Source organism: Elephantulus edwardii, unplaced genomic scaffold, assembly GCF_000299155.1.
Source record: "Elephantulus edwardii isolate Elephantulus edwardi_28Jun2011 unplaced genomic scaffold, EleEdw1.0 scaffold00236, whole genome shotgun sequence".
In the NCBI taxonomy this organism is placed as follows: Eukaryota; Metazoa; Chordata; class Mammalia; order Macroscelidea; family Macroscelididae; genus Elephantulus; species Elephantulus edwardii.
In genome coordinates this window covers 51,953-75,817 of record NW_006399986.1, presented here as the reverse complement: position 1 = coordinate 75,817, position 23,865 = coordinate 51,953, and the positions used below count along the sequence as shown (strand labels likewise).

General features: G+C 47.1%; 1 protein-coding gene across 1 annotated transcript in view; it reads right to left on the bottom strand.

The window, feature by feature from the left end:
- The window catches only part of HIF3A (hypoxia inducible factor 3, alpha subunit), a 38,932-nt gene that overhangs the window by 2,429 nt on the left and 12,638 nt on the right, over positions 1–23,865 (bottom strand). Inside the window, exons 3-12 of the mRNA XM_006898689.1 lie at positions 22,947–23,092; positions 19,248–19,332; positions 18,722–18,834; positions 17,808–18,016; positions 16,328–16,434; positions 15,922–16,069; positions 11,532–11,650; positions 9,039–9,229; positions 8,308–8,412; positions 2,779–3,050 (exon numbers count right to left, since the gene is read on the bottom strand). Of these exons, the coding sequence (XP_006898751.1) occupies positions 2,779–3,050; positions 8,308–8,412; positions 9,039–9,229; positions 11,532–11,650; positions 15,922–16,069; positions 16,328–16,434; positions 17,808–18,016; positions 18,722–18,834; positions 19,248–19,332; positions 22,947–23,092 (1,495 nt within the window). The remainder of the gene's footprint in view (positions 1–2,778; positions 3,051–8,307; positions 8,413–9,038; positions 9,230–11,531; positions 11,651–15,921; positions 16,070–16,327; positions 16,435–17,807; positions 18,017–18,721; positions 18,835–19,247; positions 19,333–22,946; positions 23,093–23,865) is intronic.

Genomic DNA, 23,865 nt, shown 5'->3' with positions numbered 1-23,865 from the left:
ATCCATCCATCCATCATCCACCCATCATCCATCATCCACCCATCATCCATCCATTCATCCATCATCCACCCACCCATCATCCATCATCCACCCATCCATCCATCCATCATCCATCCATCCATCATCCACCCATCATCCATCATCCACCCATTCATCCATCATCCACCCATCCATCCATCCATCATCCATCCATCCATCCACCCATCATCCATCCATAATTACATCATCCATCCATCCAACGTATCATCATCCATGCAGCTATGTATCCATCTATCCATCTACTCACTCAATGTCAATTTATCCATTCATTTTCCATCCAACTATCCATTTAATCACCCATCCATTTATCTGTCTACTCATCCATACATCATCTGTCCCTCCAATCATCATCCAGCTATCTATCCATTCACCCCCTCATTCATTTATCTATCCTTCCATCATTAAGTCATCATCCATCTACCCACTCATTAGCCACATCTCTTCATTCATCTTACACACACCACTCATCCATTCATTCATCATCCATCCATCCATCCATCAATTCATCTATCTATCCATTCATTCATTCATTTTTCTATCTATCTATCTATCTATCTATCTATCTATCTATCTATCTATCTATCCATCCATTAATTCATCTCATCCATCTGCCCATCCATTCACTGTCCATCATCCATCTGTGTATCTATCATCCATTCATGTATCTATCAGTTTTCTCCATCTGATGATCTGTCACCCACCCATCCAACCTATCATTCATTCATCTCCCTATTTATACATTCATAAGTCTCCTCTTTCTTTTTCCTTCTATTCATCCATTCCCCACCTTCCATCCACCCCGTTCCCATCCATCCACTATATTCATTAATTTTTCCTTTCTCTTTAATAAGTATTTACTAAGTACCCATTATTATCCAGCCTCAAGTGGGGAGCTCTGGGAGCTCAATATATATCAATAGTTGATGTTGTTCTTATGTGTCATCGAGTTGACTAACTCATTGCGACCCTATGAACTATACAGCTCTGAAAGCTGCCCTGTCCTGTGCCATCCTCACCATCTCTGACACACTTGGGCCCATTGGTTCAGTCATTGTGTCAACCTGTCTTGTTGAGGTCTTCCTCTAATCAACAGACAGCAATAATATCAATACAAAGACCTCATAAGCTATTAGAGAGACCGTCGTAGAAACCAGATGAGCAGATGCCTACAACTTAGAGGGGGAAATGTTGAGTTTGAATAATCTCTTCTCTCTGGATTTTTGGGGGCCGCCATTCTTTCTACCCACTTCCACACCGCCTGACTTCCCACCCCACTGAAGGGTGCCTCCTGGAACGCATACCCACACACGGGGCTAGGCGACCCGTCCTTGGCATGCTGGTCACTCCCTCTCCCTTAGCACACAGACACTGGCAGTGACCCAGAATGTCCTGTGTGTGCCACCATGCACTCCTCCATACTCCCTGGGGGACACCTGTGGGCCCCTTACAAAGAGGACATCAAGGATGCAATATTTATGGATTGCAGCAAGATTCCTGAAAATGAATAAAGCTGTTTACAAGGAAAATATCAAACAAACAATCTTATCTTTGGAAGAGGTACGTGCAACCTAAGACAGACATGTAAAATTGTGTATCTATGTATGTTTACAAATTTCTGGGGGAGAGTCTATAGGTTTAATCAGATTCCCAAAGACATTAAGAAATTTAGTTGCAGGCATTTTCGTTGACTAAGTGGCAGCAGCCTTTGAACTGGAGTAAAAACTGTCACGAGGCCAGAGTTACGGACTGACTTGTAGCCCCCCCAGGAAGCTATGTTGACGTCCCAACTCCTGGTACCTGTGAGTGTGACCTTGATTGGAAACAACATCTTTGGAGGTGTCACCAGTTAACGTGAGGTCATGCTGGAGGAGGACAGCTCCTAACCCAACATGCCTAGTGCTTTCACAAAACAGAAGAGATCACACCAAGCAAAAGGAAGCCAGCTCGGTGATGACGTGGCTTGGAGAGGAGAGGGAGCGCTCTAAGCCATGGCTCCCTTAGCCGTCACCATACACGACAGACTCTTCTTCAGAGCCCTCAGAATGCATCAACATGACCCACTCCTTGATTGTTGGATGTCCAGCCTCCAAAACAGAGACAATACATTTCCATTTTTTTATGACCCACCCCCTTTGTGGTATTTCTAAAAGCGCCAACAATTCCGTGGTAGGATTCTTGCCTTCCCCGTGGGAAACCTGGCTCTGCTCCCCAGCCAACCCACCCCATGTGCAGCCACCATCTGTTGCTGGGGGCTTGTATGTGGCTGGGATGCTAACGAGATTTTTGCACCATTTTCCAAACTGAGATGCACCAGGAAGAAAGGCCTGTAGATCCCTTTGGGGGAAAAAAATCAGCCATTGAAAACCTATGGATCACAAAAATAGCTGGCTTTGCCACTGATAAGGGGGCTGGGGAGCATTTTCATTGGCTTGAGGCAGGGGTCAAATGAGGAGTAGTTAACAACTGCAGGAAACCACACAGCCAGATACAAAGATGCTCTGAAGGAAAGAGCCCACACGGCCAATGGGATTTGGATAGTGTAACGTGTATGGGAGACAGAGACTAGGCAAAGACTAGGAGGCTGAGGCAGATGGCATGTGCTGGGATCCTGTGGGAATGGCTGGGACAAACACTAGGACAGGACATGATCTCTATGAGGCTGGAGCAGGAGGCCAGGACAAGACAAGTGGGCAGGGACCTTCCCCACTCCCTGTACCTCCACCCTTTGCTGCAGCTCACCTCTTCCGAGCTCCAGCTGTGGAGGAAGGTGCTGAGGGGTCCCCTCTGGACGGGCTGGAGCAATTCAGGCGGGGGTCACTCCCCCAGCGGGGCAGCAGAGAGGGCTCAGGGGTCGGGGGTGACAGGCCATGGAAGCTCCGAGCGCGGGGCCGGGGGACAGCGCCGGGAGGTCTGTGGTGGGCCCTGGGTAGCTGCTCGCTGGAGCTGAGCTGGAAGTCATCATCCATGGAGATGTAAGGGGCCAGCATCTCCAGATCCAGAGCATTGACGTCCTGTGGGAGGGCGTTAAGAGCGTGGGTCTTAGACTCGGGTGGGCCTGGGCTGCAGTCCCAGCTCCACCACTTCTGAGTGGAGGGTCTGAGCTTCTGTTTCCTTATCTGTAAAACGGGGAAAAGGGCATTGTGATAGCCCATCACCGAGATGGTCTCCAACAGTCTCCTAGACTATGGAAAGGAGACATGACTTTGAGTTTAGGTTTTAAAAGACATTGAGGCTTCCCATCTCTGTCTCTACCCTTGACTAGTTCTTTCTCTCTCTTAGGTCACTTGCTTTAAAGAAGTCATGTTAGGAGTGTGGACAGACGTGCATGACAAGGAACCAAGAGGCCTAAAGCCAACAGCCGAGTGGGGGAACCCAGAAGTAGATCACCAGGCTCAGTCAATTTTTTTTGATTACTATAGCCCCAGCTGACATTAGGACTGCATCCTCCAGAGATTTGCCCTCATGCCAGAAGCCAGAACTGCCCAGATAACTGCCCAACTACTCTTGAGCCTTGGAGCCCCAGAAATTGTATACCACTACTACTACTGCTACTGCTACTGCTGCTGCTGCTGCTGCTACTGCTACTACTACTACTACTAATGCCTCAAACAAAACCCACAACAATTCAGGACCTTCAAGTCAGAAATGACTTATCACTGACCTTCCAGTAGGTTTTTTTGTTTTGTTTTGTTTTTAACAAGAGAAAGAAATTGAGGTTCATTAGACATTCATAACAGACTATGAGCGGATCAGGACAGACTGACTCCCTTCTTATCTTACAAAAGGGTTTATATATCCTTTGTTAGGGGAGTGGGGTTTAAACAGCTGATTAGTACACTCCTTCTAATGGTTGTTGGGTGACTTTGGCCATCTCTTATCTTTTCCTTTGTTTTGTTGTTTTGCCACATTCCTTGAGGGTTGGTTTCTATTGTTATACTGCCACAGTCTTTGCTTAGACCAGTTCTGATTGATCTCTTTAACCTTCCAGTAGGTTTTAAGAGGTTATAAATTGCATGGGAGGAGATTAGATCTTTCTTCCATGGAGTTACTGGTGGATTTGAACTGCCTGTCTTTTGGTTGGCAGTACAGTTCCTTACCTGCTGGACCACTAGAGCTCCCTTTGTGTGTGATAATAAGTGTTTTTATGTGTGTGCCTGTATACAACTCTATCTATCCACAATCAACATTCTTGATATCAGCAGCTGGGGAATCAAAAGACAAGTTGCATTGGGAAATTTGCTATCAGAGACCTCTCCAAAGTACTAAAGAGCAACAGTGTCAGTCTGGAGACTAAGGTGCACCTGATCCAGGCCACAGTCTTCACAATTACTTGCTATGCATCAGAAAGCTCAACTAGGGATGATAGAGAATTGATGCCTTTGAGCTGTGGTGATGGAGAAGAGTATTGAATATACCATGGACTGTCAGGAAAGCAAACAGGTTCCTCCTAGAGAGGGTGAAACCAGGCTGCTCCTTGGAGAGCTTCGTCTGGCATGTTGCAAGGAAGGACCAGTCCTTGGAGAGGGACATCATGTTTGGGAGGGTGGAGGGACAGCGCAAGAGAAGATCTTTGATGAGATGGATTGATTCAGTGACTGGGGTAATGAAAGTAAGTATGTCAGAGACAATAAGGTTAGCAGAGGACAGACAAAGCAGGGTTCAGGGCTGTTATACATAGGGTCTCTATAAGTTGCAAATGACTTTATGGCACATTACAACAACAACAACAACATCATCTATCTTTGGGAGCTCTGGTGGCCTAGAGGCAAGAAACTGCACTGCAATCCCAAAAGCATGCAGTTTGAATCCACCAGCTGCTCCATGGTAGAAGAATGAGCAGTCTCCTCCTGTCTTATTAACTGCCTCTAAAATCCTGCCAGAGAGTGAGCTATGGGTTGGTTTTGTATCTATGGTACGTAACAACATATCCCTTTCCTCTCTCCTCCTCTCCTCTCCTCTCCTCTCCTCTCCTCTCCTCTCCCTTCCTCTCTCCTCCCCTCCCCTCCCCTCTCTCTCTCTTTCTCCCTCCATCCCTCCCGATCAATCACTCAATCAAAGAGCTCTGGTTACATTAATTTTAAAGTTAGAGTCTTGTTAGTGTTAAGAAGTTGCACTGCCAACCCAAAGGCACGTGGTTTGAACCCACCAGCTGCTCAGAAGGAGAAAGACAGGCACTCTCCTGTGTGATTTACTGCCTTTGAAAACTTGTTGGAGCGTCAACTATGAGTTGGTTCTCACTGGACAGTACATAACCAAAACATCTATACATATTTACTGTTAATAACACAATCTAGTGTTTGTTGACTGGTAGCTTCAAGGAGAGAATCTTGGAATAAGACTGCTAGGGGGGAGCTCTGTAGTTTTAAGCTGCTGAATTTGGGGGTAATTGGTTCCCCAGCGATAGATAATCAAGACAGATTTTGGTACCAACAGTGGGGTGCTAAAGGAGGAAGTGGACTTGGAACTGAGAAGGGTCTGGAAGTAATTTGAAAAGTATGTCAGACAGAGATCATTAGTCAAAATGTGAACTTTGAGGAGGTTATCAGTGAAGGCTTAAAGGAAGTAAGAAACACATTACTGGAGACCAGAAGAAAGGAGATATTTGTTAGACAGTTTAAACAGAAAGTGTAGCAACAGTATTGTCTGCTGTTATGTGGCAGGTGCAGCTGATGAAGTCTAGCTCTGGAGACTTCCAGTCACAATATCAAACGATTGCTTAATGTCTTCTTGCTAAGTTCAGTAGACAGGATCTCTGATGGCCCAGTGGAAAAGGACATGCACTGCCGACACAAAGCCAGGTGGTTCGAATCCACCAGCTTCTTCGTGGAAGAAAGATGGGCAATCTCCTCCCATGCAATTTACTGCCTCCTAAAATCTACCAGAGCTGATTCCTGCTCAATGACACCTAACAACAAGAACAATAAAAGACAAGGAGAAAGAAGTAACCCTATAAGAAGAACTGTCAAATATGAAGGAACTGTCAAATACGAAGTTGTTGGAAATTCTCAACCTCCCCAGATGGTAAAAGATGCAAAAATTAAATGGTTTTGGGGCAAAGGAGCTCCCTAAGGAAAGTAGGAAAGTGTGGTCTAAAAAAATCCTCGATAAGACATCAGACCAAAGGTGGAACCTCAGAGTATCCTCAGTCAGACAAAAAGCCTCTGCATACAGAATTCAAGCAAGCGGTTTGCACAGCCTCTCGGCCCAACAATTGCATTTCTAACAAACTAAAAGGCACTGCTATTTCAGCCCAAGCCCAAGGTATATGAGGATTTCTTTCACAGAGATTTGTGGGAGAGGGTTTCATCTAACGGAGTGAACTCTAAAAAGATTCATAGGAGATCTACACACAAGGTTTTTAAGAGAATTGTATCAGCAGAGACACTGCCATCTTGGACTGAAAGGGGCCGAGATTGTGAAACATGAAAAGAGGGCTTTGGATCCCCAAACTTCTACAGATAGGAAACAGGCAGAGAAAATGACTCAGCGACAAATATGTTGCCTTTTATGGAGGAAGGAAGGAAGACTCATATAGTTCGGAAGGACCATGGAGAAAAATGACACGTTTGCGCAAGAAGGAGAGTGAATTCTAATCAAAGAATTTCCAATATCTGCATCAATGAATTTCAACTTTGCTATGGGCCAACCTGATCTTGCATCCCTTTGTGGACAGGAGGGTCTATCCAGTTATTCTATCCCTTTTTTTTTGTTCAGATTTGTTTAATAGCAAATATAGTAGTAGAACATGTTATGGGTGAACACAGAAAATGAACATAAAACTAAATAAGTTATAGGAGATCCAGAAAAACAAGGCCAATGTTTAACTATATGATTTGTTTGTTGGTTTTTTCTTTATGAGAATAGCTAATCTGAAGCCACTGATATAGCTGTTTGAATTCTTACCCACTCCCACCCCCCATAACCTGAGCAAAAACTGCAGCTCTAAGATGGACAGGCCCATTTTCAAAGTTATCTCTACCAGTGGCCCATGACAAACTGTCATTTAAGAAACCGACCTGAAGACCGGTCCGAATATGTGGGTCTATCCCTTTTTTTATACCTGTCTGTCAGGTATGAAAGTGGCAGAGAACTTGTGTCTGAAGTTCATAGGCCTAACAACTGGGAAGATAAACTATACTTGAAGAGTCTCATCTGCACCTGGACTTGATTTAGATGACCGAATTCTGCACTCCAAGTAGAAGCCATAATGGGATGGGGACTTTCGGAGGTCCTGGGAAGGACTGAGTATATTTCATGGTGGGGGTGAAGGAAGAAAAATGGGTGCTTACTGATTTCTGACTTTTGGTCTGTGTGACCAATACCATACACCAAAAATGATATATTGCATTATCCATACTGGACTCCTTCTCTCTCCTCTCCCCTTCTCTGTCTTCTAGCTCCAGGCGAAGCCCGCTGCTATGTCATGAGAATACTCAGGCAGTTTATTAGATAGATGTTCACATGGTAAAGAACCGAGGCCTCCAGCCAAAGCCAGCAAAGAACTGAGACCTTCCCACAACCATATGCGTGATCATGGAGACAGGTTCTGACAGCTTGACTTCAAACTCATGACAGATCCTAGCAAATAAACACCCAGCAAAGCAACTTCCATTTCCTGATTCACAGGAACTGTGTGATGTAAGTGTTAGTTGTTGTAAGCTTCTAAGTTTTGTGGTGGTTGGTAGATAGCTAATACAGTATGCCCTGATATCTATCCATTTACTCAATCCACCCAGTCACCCATCCATCCATCAATCCCTCCATCATCTATCTATCCAATGAAGTGATGGCCCAACTATCCAAATATTAACCCAAATATCTGTCTAAATATTATTCATCCATCCATCCATCCATCCATCATCTATCAAATGAACTGATCCCATCTATCCAAATATCCATCTAAACATTCATTCATCCAGATATCTGTCTAAATATTATCCTTTCATCTATCACCACTCACCTAATGAATCAATGATCCGTCAACCCAACCATCCACTCATCAATTTATCATCCATCTTGCATACAATGAACTAACCATTCCCCTAGCCAACTATTTATCCAAACATCCATCCATCCACCAATCCATATCTTTGTCTAAACATTACATAGCTTTCTATCATTATCGACCTAAAGAATCTATGGTCCTTCTATCCAACAATATATTAATCCATCCGTCTATTCAACCATTCCATCATCCACTACAAAACCTGGTTAGGTCAATTCCAAGGGTATAGAGGTGAAAGCCATATTCTCCATAATATCCCTTACCTGAGCTATGTCTACGTCTGTCTCCACTGCCTTGAGATCTTTCCCAGAAGCAAAGAGTCTGTGTGAATTTTCCACATCCACGAGGAATTCATTGGGGAGATCAGCCTGTGGGGAGACAGAGTGAAAACATTAGGAAGTCTTGAGCCTGGGAGATGTCAGTGGTCAGTTAGGCAGGACGTTGGCGCTCTGGGGCAGGAATGGGGATCAAATGGAACCCTAAGGCCAAAGGTCAAACTATCAGGACCTCAAGGGACAAAAGGGTACCATTCATAGACTATTGACCTGTACTAGAGGCCAGGTCTCCTAAATGCTTAACCATGAACGCTCTCAATGAATCCTCACCAAACCAGTGACAGTGCTACCTGTTTGTGTCCTCATTTTACAGGTGAAAAAAAATGGATGAATCCACTGATAAGTGAATTAGCCTGAAATGAGGATTCAGGATTTGGATCTAGGTCTGTGCAACTCAAAATATTACACATTCCCAAAACAAAACAAAAACATTACACATTCCAGACCTCTTGAGGCCAAAGGTCAGAGACCCTAGATCCTTGGTCACACATGTCAGGGAGGTCACCTGTGTCAGCACCAAACATCCCAGATAGGATCCAGACTCTGGAATTGTAATGGTCAAAGACTCATGGAAAAACCGAGGCCCAACGACCAGCAAAGTTCAAGCCAAAGGCCAAGACAGGCTGGACCCTAAGGCCTCAAGTGGTGGGACTACTTACTGGAAGAGGACTTTGGGGGCGCTGCACGGCTGGGGGTGCACTGGGGGTGGTGGCTGTTGAAGCCCCATCCAGAATGGGCGCTAGGAGGTGGCGGAGGTCAGGGCTACAGAAACGGCGTGGGTCAGCGGCCAGGGCAGCCTCGCTCAGGGCAGGGGGGTGCAGGAAGGCCAGGATCCGGGCACTGGGGGTGTCTGCAGGACATGGAGAGGTGGAGAGGGCATGAGGGTGGTCAGCCAGGGCCACAGAATGAAGCCCTCCATTACTGATCCAGGGAAGAGAAAGTGACATCTTCAACCACCAATCAGGATGGAGATCAAACAGGAAGCTAGGCTGTCTAGACATTTGAGCTCAAGGATGGGAACAGGTCCAATGTTAGACAACCGTGGCACCAAGTGGGTGCAAACCATTCTTTGTCCTGGAGAAAGGTTCTAGACATTAACCCTTTGGTAGTCAAACTGGGGAAAGACCCAAAAGGCCCAGGGAGGGGGAGGGGGGAGAATAAAGTGGGAGGGGGCAGCCAGTTGTCAAATACAGTTTGTCAAACAGTGCATAAGTGCTTCTACACTTAAAACCAACAAGGCTGCTGTTGTTGGGTGCCAGTGGGTCAATTTTTGAATCCTGGTGACCCGATATGACTAAACAGAACTGACCCATAGAATTTTTTAGGTGGTCATTTTTTTGAGAAGGAGAGCTGGTGGCAATGGTTAAGTGTTTGCTAACCAACAGGTCAGCGGTTCTAAACCACCGGGCCCTCTGTGGAAGGAAGACAGAGCAGTCTATATCCACAAATATCAATCCCCTTAGAATCTGCCCTGTAGGGTCACTTATGTGTCATTATCAACTTCATGGCAATAGGTGGGTTGCTGTTGGGTGTGTTTGAGTTGATTCTCATGACACAGCTCTACGGGGTTTATGAGGTCTTAATCTTTACTGGGGGGGGGGGAAGCACTGGTGGCCTAGTATGTAAGGAGCTGTGCTGCCAGCCCAAAGGCACGTGGTTCGAATCCACCAGCAGCTCCATGGGAGAATGATGGGCAATCTCTTCCTGTACCAATTATAGCTTCTGAAAACCCACTGTTGGGTTAGTTACATGTTGGTTCCAACTCAATGGCACCTGACAAAAAAGAACAAATTATTTATGGGGTCAGATTGATTGCCAGGTCTTTCTCCCGTGGAGCCACAGAGTGGGTTTGAACTGCCAACTTTCTGTTAGCAGCCAAGCGTTTAACCACTGTATCACCAAAGCTGGAGGATATGGCTGAGCCCTGATTTTCCAGCTGCTCAGAAATCGAGGGGCTTGTGTGTTAGATTAATGGCCTCGTCCTAGGCCCGTAAGATTCCAAGGTCAAATAGTGGGTCCAAATTTGCAAACAGTAATAGAGCGAGAGATCAGCTGGCCTATTAGACAGAAAGTGATATTACCAAGCCGAAGGTGGGTGACTTTTAATCCACGGCCCTTGGGCCTGTCTTTCACTGTTTTTGTTCAGACATTCCTCTAGGTTGTATAGCCCTGGTGTACAAGTTGCCATACAGCGGTCACTTGTGGTTGCTGTGAGACTGAACACTGTGACACTGATGTGTCAAATGTGTTAATGGTTGGTTACCCAATGCGGACAGAGAGTGGGGTGGAGCTCCCCGATTAAAACAAGCTTGGAAGCATGAGTGGAATCCACTTCTGTAATAGCTTGCCTCTGGAAACCTTATGAACCTGGAGAGAGGATGAAAGACACCCAAGCATTGAGGACTCTCCTTCATAGGGTTGCTATGAGTCGCCTGGGACTCGGTGGAACTTAACAACAACAACGATAGCTGAAGAAGAGGAACATATTTAATGTCCCTGAACTATACATGGAAAGATTGCTGATGTTGCACATATCGTGCTAGAGTGATAAAAACTTCAAAGTAATTTTTATAAGATAAAGAAAAGCAGCTCCAAGCTGTTCTTGTTATGTGCCGTCGAGTCGCCTGCGACTCATAGCAATCCTATATACAACAATCCTCACCTCATATCTGGGGAAGGGAGGGATCAGGCTGCCAGTAGTAGAGGAAGTGGGCCTTGAAGGACGGACGAAGAGGGTGGGATTAGGGGGCAGAAGACGTAGGAAGCGCTCAAACCCATTTGGGTCCCTTTGATCCCAACTCAGAGTGGCCAGAAAGGACAGAGGAGAAACGCCTATTGGCTTTCCAAGCTATAAATCTTTAGGGAAGCAGATTGCCTTGTCTTTCTCCTCCAGAGTGGCTGGGGAGTTCAAACTGCTGACCTTTGGGTTAGCAGCTGAGTGCTTAAACTACTGAGCTACTAGGGCTGCACAGAGAAGGTAGAGGTAGAATGGAGCTGCATTTGGGAAGGTGAAGGGGATTATGGGAAAACACTAAGTTCAGAAGCAAGAGAGGGGAACAAGGGGAGGGGCTGTGGAGGCAATAGGGAGCCATAGCAGGATCTGGAGAACAGGGAGACCCAGGATAGCCCACCACCTCAGCCCCCAGCCATACCGAGGCTGTCCCCAGGGCGCAAGGCATTCTTCTGAGAGCCGGTGGCCTGCTGAGGGGGTCTGCGAGAGTGTCTCTCCGTCTGCTCCAGCGATAACACCACTCCAGTCTCTTCTACCCGGCTGGGGTACAGAGCAGAGAGGGGACAGAAGTCAGGAAGAGGCGGCCCCTCCCAGGCACACCCCCATGTGGGGTTTTGTCATGAGAATTAGGACTCTTATCCAGGGGCTGGAGGATATTTTCCAGAAAAGAATCAGCTAATTACATGAGTTTTTCTTAAGGGTTTCATTTCTGTTGTCTGCTTTTCTTTATAATAGCCATTAAAAGAAAGTATTTGTTCTCATGAGACTGAGTTAGTTCACCCAGCATAATGCTTTCCAGTCTCTCCCAAGTTATGTAGTAGTTTTCGAAATCATGGCTCCTGAGTGCTGCATAGTATTCCACTGTGTGAATGTACCACAATTTCTCAACCCATTCAGTTATGGTTGGATATCTTGGCTGTTTTCACGTACTGCATAAGACCATTATTGTAAAAATAGAAGGATAACTGGTAAGACAGGTATGGAAGCTGGAAGGGATGAGAGCAGAGGGGTGAGGATGGATGGGGCAAAGCCACAAGGTTGCACAATTTGGTGGGTGGAGGAAAGAGGGGAAAGGAAAAGGGAAGGATGCAGGTGAACAGACAGGGTAACAATGGGTAAGGTCCAACGATGATTAATTTTTTTGGTTTTTTGTACAATCAGTGTTTTATTCCTTGCCATATATTTTTAAAATTCATTTTAATGAACATTTACAGAGGTTTTGGATTGATGATTAATTTTATAAAACATGATACATGTTAGCCTAGTGGGTAGAAAGTGATGCTACCAAGCCAAAGGTGGGGGATTTTAATCTGCGGCTCTCAGGCCTGGTTTTAATTGTTTTTGGTCAAACATTCTTCTATGCGGTATAGCCCTGGTCTGTCCATTTGCTGTACCGAGGTAACTTGTGGTTGCTGTGATGCTAAACACTGTGACACTGATGTGTCAAATACGATAATGGTTCCCCATGGTGGACAGTGTTTGGTGGAGCTCCCTGATTAAGACAAGCTTGGAAGCAGGAGTGGCATCCACTTCCGAAATAGCTTGTCTCCGGAAACTCTATGAACTTGGAGAAACGATGAGAGTTATACTAGTGTTCAGGTCTTTTGTTCTTAGGGTTGCTATGAGTCATATACGACTCGATGGCACTTAACAACAACAACAATGCATGTGATTGTATGAAACACAATGTATATGAACTTTGCAAGCAACCCAATTAAAAAAAAAAACCCAAAACACAGAAAGAAAAGGAGGCTTATGGTTTCTTAAGCTCCCCTATGTGAAAGGGAAGATACGGAGAGCTGGTGTTCAGTACAGGAGTTGGGGGTGGGGTGCAGACAGAGAAGCAGAGAGAGTGGAGGCATTGATGGGCAGAAAACGGAGCATCAAGGGACAGAGACACGGAATCAAGGCTCTGAGGGGGGGCCTTAAGGGATGGGGTGGGGACAGAAAGAATGAGAGGCAGAAGAATTATTCTCTTTATAGCTATTTACTTGAGAACAAAGTCTTCCAGACGTATTGATGAAGAATATATTTTCCACATATCCTTAAGTATGTTAACCAAATAAGAATTGACAGGAACATATTTTTATGAATAAGATGATATTTATGAAGCCTCTATTCATAGGCATTTTTCGCATGCAAGGGGACAGATTTATAAATACACCCTTCTGATGTCCCCCGCACCTCCCACCCCCAGTCTGTAGCTGCAGAAAGCATCACGATGTATTAGCGACTGCGGAACCGGCCGAGACTGAGACCAGACCCTCATTTGAATATCATTTACATAACAGCCCTACAGAAAGGTATGTGGGCAGGTCTGAGCCACCCAAACTAAACCCACTGGCATCAAGTCCCTCTAACTCACAGCAACCCTATAGGACAGAGCAGAACTGCCAGTGGGTTTCCTAAGGCTGTCAATCTGTATGGAAGTAGATTGTCACATCTTTCTCTTGCAGAGTGACTGGGGGGTTCAAACCACTGACCTCTCAGATAGCAGCCAAACACTAAAGAAGCTATGACCCCTCTTCACCTTCATCAAGTCTCTCTTGAACTGGACACATCCCTAATTTAGTTTAGATAACACATAAGCACACGCAGTATACATTGAGACACAATGTCTACACTGAGATAATTCTCTGATACTAAGAGGAAGATACATAGACCCAAGTACATGCAGATTTGTTAATATGTTCCATCAACAAATAGCTTCATGTGTTTACACACGTCCCACAGAATTCACCTATCTGCTCATTCCATATATACTTGCTAGACAAGCAGCATGGCCTGGTGGTTAAGAGCAAGGGTTCAGCAGTTAGCAAGTCTGGGTTCGAATCCCAGTCCTGCTACCTATAAACTATGTGGTCTCTCATGGGTGAGTCTAATCGGTACTTTACTTTACTTTGGATAAATTTGCTGCAAAAGAATTTATTAAAGACTTGGAAAGGAAAGATGGCACTTTGATGACCAAGACGCATCTGACATAAGCCAGGATCTGTCCCTTCAGTGGTCCTGTATGCAGGCAAGGGTTGGGTAATGAAAAAAGAAAATGAGGCATTGATTTAAACGGCGAGTTGGTGAAGAATAGGAAACATACGGTAGCCTGCCAGAGGATGACTAAATCGGTCTTGGAAGAAATACAACTAGAATGTTCCCAAGAGGCGAGATGGTGGGGTGCCTGGGGTGGGGGAGCTGGAGGACTGATGGGTTCAGACCACAGTTGTTCAAGTTAGCAGCTAGATGCTATGACCGCTGCGCCACCAGAGTCCCTCAGGGTACAGTGTGCTAGGAGAAAAGATGGGGAGACTGTCTTCCTTGTGGGGGTTCAGGTAAGGTTCTACTAGGAAGTGATATATGAGCTGAGATCAGAAGAATAGCACTCCCCCTAAACTAAGGTTCTACTAGGAAGTGATATATGAGCTGAGATCAGAAGAATAGCACCCCCCTAAACCCCAATTCCACTGCCACAGAGTCAAGTCTGTCTTGGAGAAAGTGCAACCAGGGGGCTTGTTAGAGGCAAGGATGGTGAAACTTGGTGTCACATACTTGGGGTCTGTTGTCAGGAGGGACCAGTCTTTGGAAAATGACATCATGCTGCGGAAGGTGGACGGTCAGCGAGAAGAAGACCCCTCAATAAGATGGACAGAAACTGTTAACAATGCAAGCATGGCGAGGAGGGAGGGCACATTGTGTAGAAGGCACAGGACAGGGCAAGATGTTCAGATCTGGTGTTCAAAGATTTGCAATGAGCGGCAGTCGACTCGATGGTATCTAACAACAATGGCGTCAGGTCGCAAGGCTCGTTGGGGTTTTCAAGGCTGTAAATGTTTACGGAAGCTGAATGCTTCCCGTCAGCACAAAACTGAAACCACTGCTTATGAATCAGCCCCTCTCTACGGGGTTTCTGAGGCTGCCAAGACCACGGAGAGGAGACTGCCCATCTTTCTCCAGTGTGTTCAAACTGCCGGCTTTTCTGTTAGCAGCCTACGAAGCCAGCAGGGCTCCTTGGCCAGAAGACTAAGTGGGCATATGTCAGGAGAAAGGGGAGAAAGTAGGAAGTATTCTGGGTAGAATGAAAGAAAAAAAGAAATTCAAACTCAGTGCCATCAAGTTGGAGCCGACTCACGCTGACGTCTGCTCGGTTTCCAAGGAGATTATCCATCTTGGGAGCTGATGGTGGAATCGAACTGCCAGAGGCGCTACATTTGGGTTAGCAGCACAACGCCTTAAGGACTATCTATAGTTATCAGCCAACCATTAACGCGTGTCAAATGCGTTAATGGTTGGCTACCCAATGCGGACTGAGAGTGGGGTGGAGCTCCCCATTGAACAAGCATGGAAGGAGGAGTGGCGTCCACTTCCATAATAGCTTGCCTCCGGAAACACTATGAACTTGGAGAGAGGATGAAAGGCACCCAAGCATCAAGGACTCTCCTTCATAGGGTCGCTATGAGTCGCCTGCAACTCCACGGCACTTAACAACAAACAACAACATAGTTATCAGAACTCCCTGTCCTGGGCAGAGGAACCTGCATATGCAAAGGCCCTGAGGCAGGAAAGAGTCTGGCATGTTCCAGGAAGGCTGGGGAAGCCAGTGTTGTTCGCTGAGTAAGAGAGGAGAGGCCGGATGGAGGATGCAGGGAGGAAGAACTCTCACCAGGAAGTGAGACAGCAAAAAACCCTTGTGGGAAACTACACTCATGCACAAAATGAACACACACGCTCATTTGTGAGCAAACACCTATATAGACTCCACATGCAGGCAGACCACACTCACACACTCAACCCTCTCACTTCTTCTCGCTCCTCCTTACCTGATGAGGAAGTGAATGCAGACGATGCTTTCAGACTGGGGGCCCCGGCCCCCTGACACCACGGTGGCCTGGGTCTGGGTCCACAGGTAGCCACCACTCCGGGCCAGGAAGCGGTACTGTCCTGTCACTGCCTGGCCCTTGCTCAGCACTGGGGTGGGGGTGGGGGGGTCACAGAGAGGGGTGAGGGCTGCAGAAAAGGAGATTGGGGATGGGGTGGGGGGCCTGGGGTTGGGAATGAGAGGGTCAAGGAGAAGGCTTCTTGGATTTTTGGTGCAGAGGGCATGTGTGTGCAGAGGAGGCACCCTGCAATGGGGAAGCTTGCGGGGGCACTGGTGTGTGTGTGGGGGGGCTTCCAGGGGTGTTGGGGAGCTACCAGGGGCTCAGGCCTGGGACATGGCACACGCACAGGTGTGGATACTCTTGCTGACCACGTCGGCGTCCAGCGCATGGATGTACTCATAGGCCGAGCAGCCAATCAGGTCCTCGGGGCTGTAGCCGGCAACCTCTGCAATCCTGGAAACGGAGACCGTGGTCAGACCAGAGGTGAGGGGACTGGGAAGAGGACAGGACAGGGGACACAGGAACAAAGCCAGCAAAAGTCAGTGTTGTAAAGAAGAGAAAGGTGGAGAAAGAGAAAAAGAGGGGTGAGGTAGGGGGAATAACCATTCCCCAAGAGAAGGCAGAGTGGTGCAGTGGCTTAAGCATCTGGCTGCTAACTGGAAGATCAAAGGCTCAAACCCACCAGCAGCTTTGAAGACGAGGCAGTCAGCTTCTAGAAAGCTTTGGAAACCCGTGCAAGCCACTAGTGCCACCTAGGGACCACATATGGGATTGCAGTGAATAAGACGAGTCCATGGCAAAGGATTTGGCTTCTCTATCTCTGTCTCTCTGTGTCTCTCTCCCTCTCCCCCCCCCCCCCCCCAAGGCTCATTTCAGACTTTGGACCTACAAATTATGTGAAATAATGTTTCTGTGTTGTTTGAGAATTTATTACAGCAACAACAACAGGAAACTAATACAAGGAGGGAGAGAGGCCAAATATAAAAGTAAAGAGCGATGTATTTAATATTCTTTGCTGATATGGTTCAAGGGCCTCGATTCTTCTCCGGTCTTCCTTATTCATGGTCCAGCCTTGGCACACATAGGCTGACTTTAGCCAAAAAAGGAAGGACAGGTACACGGGGGACATAATATCCAGCCTGGTTTCAATTCCCAGCCAATGCACCTCGTGTGTATTCACCACCCAACTGTCAATGAAAGCACAGGTTGCTGGGATGCTGAAGAGATTTTTGTGGAGATTCTAGATTAAGATGGAGTAGGAAGAAAGGCCTGGCAATCTGCTTCCAAAATTCAGCCCATGGAAACCCAATAGCTTCAAGAGTTCAATTCACTCCACTGTGGATGGAGTTGCCATGTGTCAAGGGCCAGCTTAATGGATGGATGCTAGCAACTAGTACAGGCGGGGCAATGAAAATGAGTTCGTATGGCAGCCTGAGCTTTTCCTGTGGGCTAGGCACTGTGGGACCTGCTTTACAGGAATTGATGCAAAGACAGAAAGAGAATCAAGGATTAGAAGAACCATGGGGAAAAACAGAGACAGACAGACACACAGGGAGAAAGACAGAGACGGGTGGAGTAAGAGAAAGAAGGGGAGCTCTGGTGCCCTAGTGGCAAGGAGCTGCAACTACAATCCCAGAGGCGAACGGTTCGAAACCACCAGATGCTCTGCCGGGGAAGGAGGGACAATCTCCTCCTGTACCAGTCAGATCTGATTTGACGGTACACGCACACAAAAATAATAAAATTTAAAAAGAGAGAGAGAGAGAGAAAGAAATAGAGAGGGGACGGGACACAGCGAGGAGCCTGGCAGGTGTCAGGGCAGCCACCTCTCGTCACAGTAGGTGAACTTCATGTCCAGGCTGTGGCGGCTGAGGAAGGCCCCACGGCCCAGTGGGGGCTCCAGGCTGCCCGGGTGGGGGATGGCTTCACAGATGAGCACCAGGCACTGTAGTGGGGGCTCCAGGTGGGGGGTCCCAGCTGGGGAGGTCTGTGCAGGGGGCTTGTAGACCCTCATGTGCCCGGAGCAGTGCAGCACCTGTGGAGGAGCTCGGCTCAGTAGGCCTCTGGGACCCGTGTGAGCATGTCAGTGGGTCTGGGACACTCGGGGGGGTGGGGGGTGGGGGGCTGGAGATGGGCATCTGTGGGCCCCACAGGGAGCTGGGAGGCAATCTCTCAGGGCTATAGAGAGCCAACTCTGAGCACCCTCAAATCCCAGACCCACGGAAAGCCATGCTTAAAAAGCTTTGAAAATCCCCTAAACACTAACCCCATAGAAACACAAGCATAGGAGGCTGCTGACCCTCAAATTCTAACCCCACGGAGACCCAGGTTCTGAGGAAGCCTCATTCCCCAAGATCAGAGAAACCCAGGGGGAAAGGGACTGAGAATTCCAATGCCCACAGAAATCCAGCCTAACGAGGGAGCTCTGGTGGCCTAGTGGCAAGAAGGTGCACTGAAAAAAAAAGGTGCACTGTAATCGCAGAGGTAAACTGTTAGAATCCACCAGAATCTCCTCCAGTACCAGTCAGATCTGATTTGACGGTACACATACACAAAAATAATAAATTTTTTTTAAAAAAAAATCCAGCCCAAGAAAGATTACATCTTCTCAGATCCCAACCTCCTAGATATCCTATGGCCCTCTAGATCCAACCTGAGGAAGGCTGGAGAACATATCTAGATGGTTCGGCGCCAGCAGCCCCGCCCCAGACCACGCCCCCGTCGCCCAGGCCACGCCCACCTTCCAGGTGGCCGCTTTGAGGTTGAGGGTGCGCCCTCTGCTGGTGAGGGTGCTCTTCATGCGCAAGGAGAAGCAGCGCTCGGTGGCGGCCTCAGGCTTCTTCTTGGACAGGCCTGGGGACACAGGGAGTTACTGCCAGGCAGTGCAGGAGGGCCTCAGTTTCCTCCAGTAGCCCCGCTGCTAATGTCTTTCCAGCCTCACTTCCAGAATTGGGACCTGGAACCACAGAAGGTTCCCCCTAGACAGAGCTGTAGCCCCTCAACCCCAGGGACAGGGCTACATGACCTCAGAACTCTTAGGGCAGGATCATGTCCTTTCAGACCTCAGGGTAGGGCTGTGTCCCCTCAAACTCTCAAGTTAGGGCCCTATCCTACCTGGACAAGGCCCTTAAGCCCCTGAGACAGGATGGAGTCCTCCACATTTCTCTCAGTTCAGTGTTTCAGAGAAAAAGGGGACAGGCTGAGGGAAAGGTGGAGCCTCAGTTTCCTCATCTGTACAATGGGGACAGAAGGCGTCTGACACTCACTCTGCCTGGGGGTCAGGGCGTCCTGGAGCTCCTCTTGGTCACAGGGATGGATGAAGTCAAAGATACTGTGTCCAATGAGTTCAAGCTGCGAGCAAAGCAGAGGCCAATGACTTGGATGGAAGGGCTCTTTCATCAGGATCTAACCTTCTCCTCTTCCTCCTCACACCCCTGCCCTAATCCAGAGCCTGGGCTACTTCACCAACTCCTTATTCATTCATTCATTCACTCATTCAATGTTTATTCAGCCAAGGCTTCTTCTTAATGGATGGACACAGAAGTGACCATACAGCCAAAATTCTTCCTTTGGAGGGATTACTGTCTAGTGGGGAGAGACTGTCAATAATAAACCAAACACAACCCAAACTATACACATAGAGAAGAGAGCCCTGGTGGCTTAGGGAGCTACATGTTGAACTGCTACCAAAAGGTGGGTAGTTTGAATCCACCAGCTACTCTGAGAAAGGCAGCCTCCCTTTGTAAAGATTTACAGCCTTTGCTCATTTCAATCAAATAGCAAGCAGACCTGTAAGGTGATCAGTAATGCCAGGGAGGCACTCTCTCCTTAGAAAACCCAACCATTTAAGGTCAAAAGAGCAGCACTTGGCGAGCTCTGGTGGCCTAGTGGCAGGAAACTGCACTGCAATCCCAGAGGTGCGCGGTTCAAATCCACCAGATGCTCTGCTGAAGAAGGAGGAACAATCGCCTCCTGTACCAGTCAGATCCAATTTGACGGTACACACACACACACACACACACAAATAAATAAATAAAAATTGAAAAAAAAAAGAGCAGCACTTGTCTAAAAGATGAAGCCTTGAAGGCCAACTGGGAGGGGCTGGAGAAAAGGACTAATGGAAATGAGAATCATAGGGAGGAACTGGGGAAAGTGTGATGACTATGGGTATTGTAATCAATGTTATAAAACTAAATATGCATGAATGGATGCATGAAAATGCAGCCTGCTCTGTGAATTTTCACTTATTTTTTCCTTTCTTTTTTTTTTTTAATTATAGCCTTGGAGGGAAGTCTGGTGGCCTCGTGGCAAGAAGCTGCACTGCAATCTCAGAGGTGCATAGTTTGAATCCACCAGATGCTCTGCTGGAGAAGGAGGGGCAATCTCCTCCTGTGCCAGGCAGATCTGATTTGATGGTACACACACACACAAAATAATAAAATATAATTAAAAAAATTATAGCCTTGGGAACACAATGCACTGTAACTAAGTATAAGTCAGAATCAACTCTATGGGAGTGAGTATATTTTTAGCATATATATGATATATCAGGCTATGGGTTGATTCTGACTTGATGGTACACGAAAAGAACAAATATATACACACACACAAATACATATGTGTGTGTGTGTGTGTATATATATATATATATATATATATATTAGTATATATTATGGAGAAAATAGATTAAACAGGTTGCACAGGAGCTCTTGACATAATGGGTTAAGCATTAAGCACTGGGCTGCTAACCTGAGGGTTAGTGGTTCAAATCCACCAGCTGCACCATGAAAAATGTGGCACTTGACATCTGTAAGGAATCTAGCCTTGGAAACCTTATGAGGTAGTTCTACTTTGACCTATTGGGTCACTTTTAGTCAGAACCGACTCAACAGCAGTGGGTTTAGGTGGTATAGCTTGAGCTTAAAGGTGGGCAGTTCAAGCCCACCCAGTGGGACGGTGGAAGACAGATCGGGCAAAAAGGTTCCACTAAGATTGTTGTCGCTAAGATTACGGTCAAGAAAACCCAAAGGAGCCATTCTCCTCTGAGTTGGAGCAGACTCTATTGCAACAAGACCCACAGTGATCCAGGCAAAGAGGAGTGAGACCAGAGAGTGGTGAGGATGCTATTTTAGAGAGTTGTCATGGATACAGCTTCTTTAAAGGAGCTCTGGTAGACTAATGGCAAGAAGCTGCACTGCAATCCCAAAGGCACAGGGTTTGAGACCCCCAGCCACTCCGCAGGAGAAGGATGGGCAGTCTCCTCCCATGTGATTGACTGCCTCTGAAAACCTGACAGAGGGTCAGCGATGAGTCTGTTCCAACTCAACAGTAAACAACAACAGCGACAACAACAACGCTTCTTTGAGGCAGGGCCTTGAACCTGGCTCAGAAGAGACTAGAAAAGAGTGGCTAGATAATGAACACTGCATTGGGACAGATGAGGGGAAGAATTATCTGGGAGGAATATATGATTAGGCGTTGCATGCATGACAACAATCTGGAGGAAGAGGTGCTTTGCAAAGTGGACTGAGGGAGGGAGATGGGAGGGACAGAGAGGAAAATGTGCAACAATCAATGAATGAAAACTCAACCTTTCTGTAAATATTCTTTAAAATGACAATAAAAAAGTTGATTTAAAAAAATCCTTCCATGTTCTAGAGAGTTAGAACGCTTTGGCATTAGAATGCCTTGGAGATAAACCCTTGAATGTTGTGTTGTGTGTGACATTGAGTAAGAACTGATTCAACATAGCTGACCTTCTGGTGGGTTTCCTGAGGCATTTAATCGCACGGGAGGAGACTGCACATCCTTCTCCCCCGGAGCAGCTGGTGGATTAGAACTGTGTGCCTTTGGGATTACAGCACAGTTTACAGCCCTAAATTATCTGATGGCTTCTGTATCTTCTCCGTCATCTTCCACACTTTGTTCTTTTTGGTGCCATCAAGTAAATTTTGATTCATAATGACCCATGTGATTGAGCAGGACTGCCCCATAGAATTTTCTAGGTTGTAATCTTTATGGGAACAGATCACCAAGTCTTTCTCCTCCTGGGTGGGTTTGAACCACCACTCTTTTTGTTAGCAGCCCAATGCTTAACTATTGTACCACCAAGGCTCCTTATCCTGCATCTCAACTTGAACTCACTCATTGCTGTCAGGTTGGAACCAAGTCATAGCTGACCCTTCAAATCAAACCAACCAAACTCACTGCCATGGATTCATGTCCAATGCCCAGCCACCCTTCCTCGGGTTTCCAAGGCTGCAAATATTCATGGGAGGAGACTGCTCATTTTTCTCCTATGGAGCTGCTGGTGGACTCAAACTACCAACCTTTAGGTTAGCAGCCTGGCACGTTACATGCCTCTCATTCCTTGATGTTGTTATGTGTCAAGTCAGAAGAACCAACCCATTGCTTATCTTCCAGGGCATTTTCAGAGGCAGTAAATCACACAGGAGAGTGAGTGCCCATCCTTCTCTGCAGAGCAGCTGGTAGATTCGAACTGTGTGCCTCTGGGATGGCAGCACAACTTCTTACCAGCTATCCTTCCACCTCTCATCGCCACTAATAAATTTTGATCATTATACCAACTGCTTTCTTTTATCTTACCTCTAAGCCTTTGTAATTTTTACATCCTCTGTCTCATATGGTTCCCAGTCTTCACTGGTTCCATTCATTTCCCCAAGCCCTTTATCTGACTAGCTCCTTCAGGCTGTAGCTCAGATATAGTTCCCTGCAAAGAATTACTTGCCTCCCTCTGTGTCCCAGATCAGGTGTTCCCCCCACCCCCCCATCCCCATGGGGCCTCCAACTGACCCCCTACTCAGTTGGACTCTTCATGTCTGGTGATACATCTGTCCCCTCTGTACTCTAAACCCCCTGAAAGGCCAGGGCCTCCCTGATCACCCCTAAACCCCCAGCATCATACAGCACAGACCACCTGGGTACAAAGGGGCATCCCCTCTCACCTGACTGAGGCCCAGGTGTTTGCTGACATTCTCCGACAGGTAAGCCATGTCTCCCTCGGCCGTGAGCACCATGACGAAGCCCTCCAAGGCCTTCAGGTAGCAGGCATCCAGCGCTTCTCCCCCTGCTCCCACCTGGTTCCACTCCCCTGGTGCCAGGCAGGGTTATTCTAGTCAGTTCTGGACCTCCACTACTCACCTCCATCAGCGGAAGTTACAGGTGCCCAAGGTGAGGGGGGACACATCCCAGTGGCTTAGAGTCCCAAGGAAATAAGGAAGACCACCGAGAGATGAAATTCTAAGAGAGGAGAGCTTCCCAAACCCCCCTTGCTGTTGAATGAATTCTGACTCTCAGTGACCTCACTGGCCAGGGTAGAACTGCCCAGAAGGCTTCCAAGGCTGTAATGTTGACAGAAGCCAACTGTCACTTCGTTCTTCTGTGGAGGGGCTGGTGGGCTTGAACTGATGCTGTACTTTGGGGTTGGCAGCTGAGGCTTAACCACTGCACCACCAGGGGGCTCCGTTTTAAGGAATATATCCGTCTCACGTACTTTTTAAAAAATTATTATTATTATTTGTGTGTATGTGTGTACCGTCAAATCAGATCTGACTGGTACAGGAGGAGATTGTCCCTCCTTCCCCGGCAGAGCATCTGGTGGATTCGTCTCACGTACTCTGGGCACCGATCAGGAGGGACCAGTTTTTGGAGAAGGACATGATGCTTGAAAAGGTGTAGGGACAGCATAGGAGAGGAAGACCCTGGGTGAGATGGATTAACACAGTAACTGGGGAATGGGGGTAGGTGTGTTGGAGTCAGTGAGACTGGCTCAGGATAGGGCAGGGTTCAGAGCTATTCTGCATAGGCTTACTGCAGGTGATTTGATGGCACATAACAATAATAAATTATATATATATATATAAT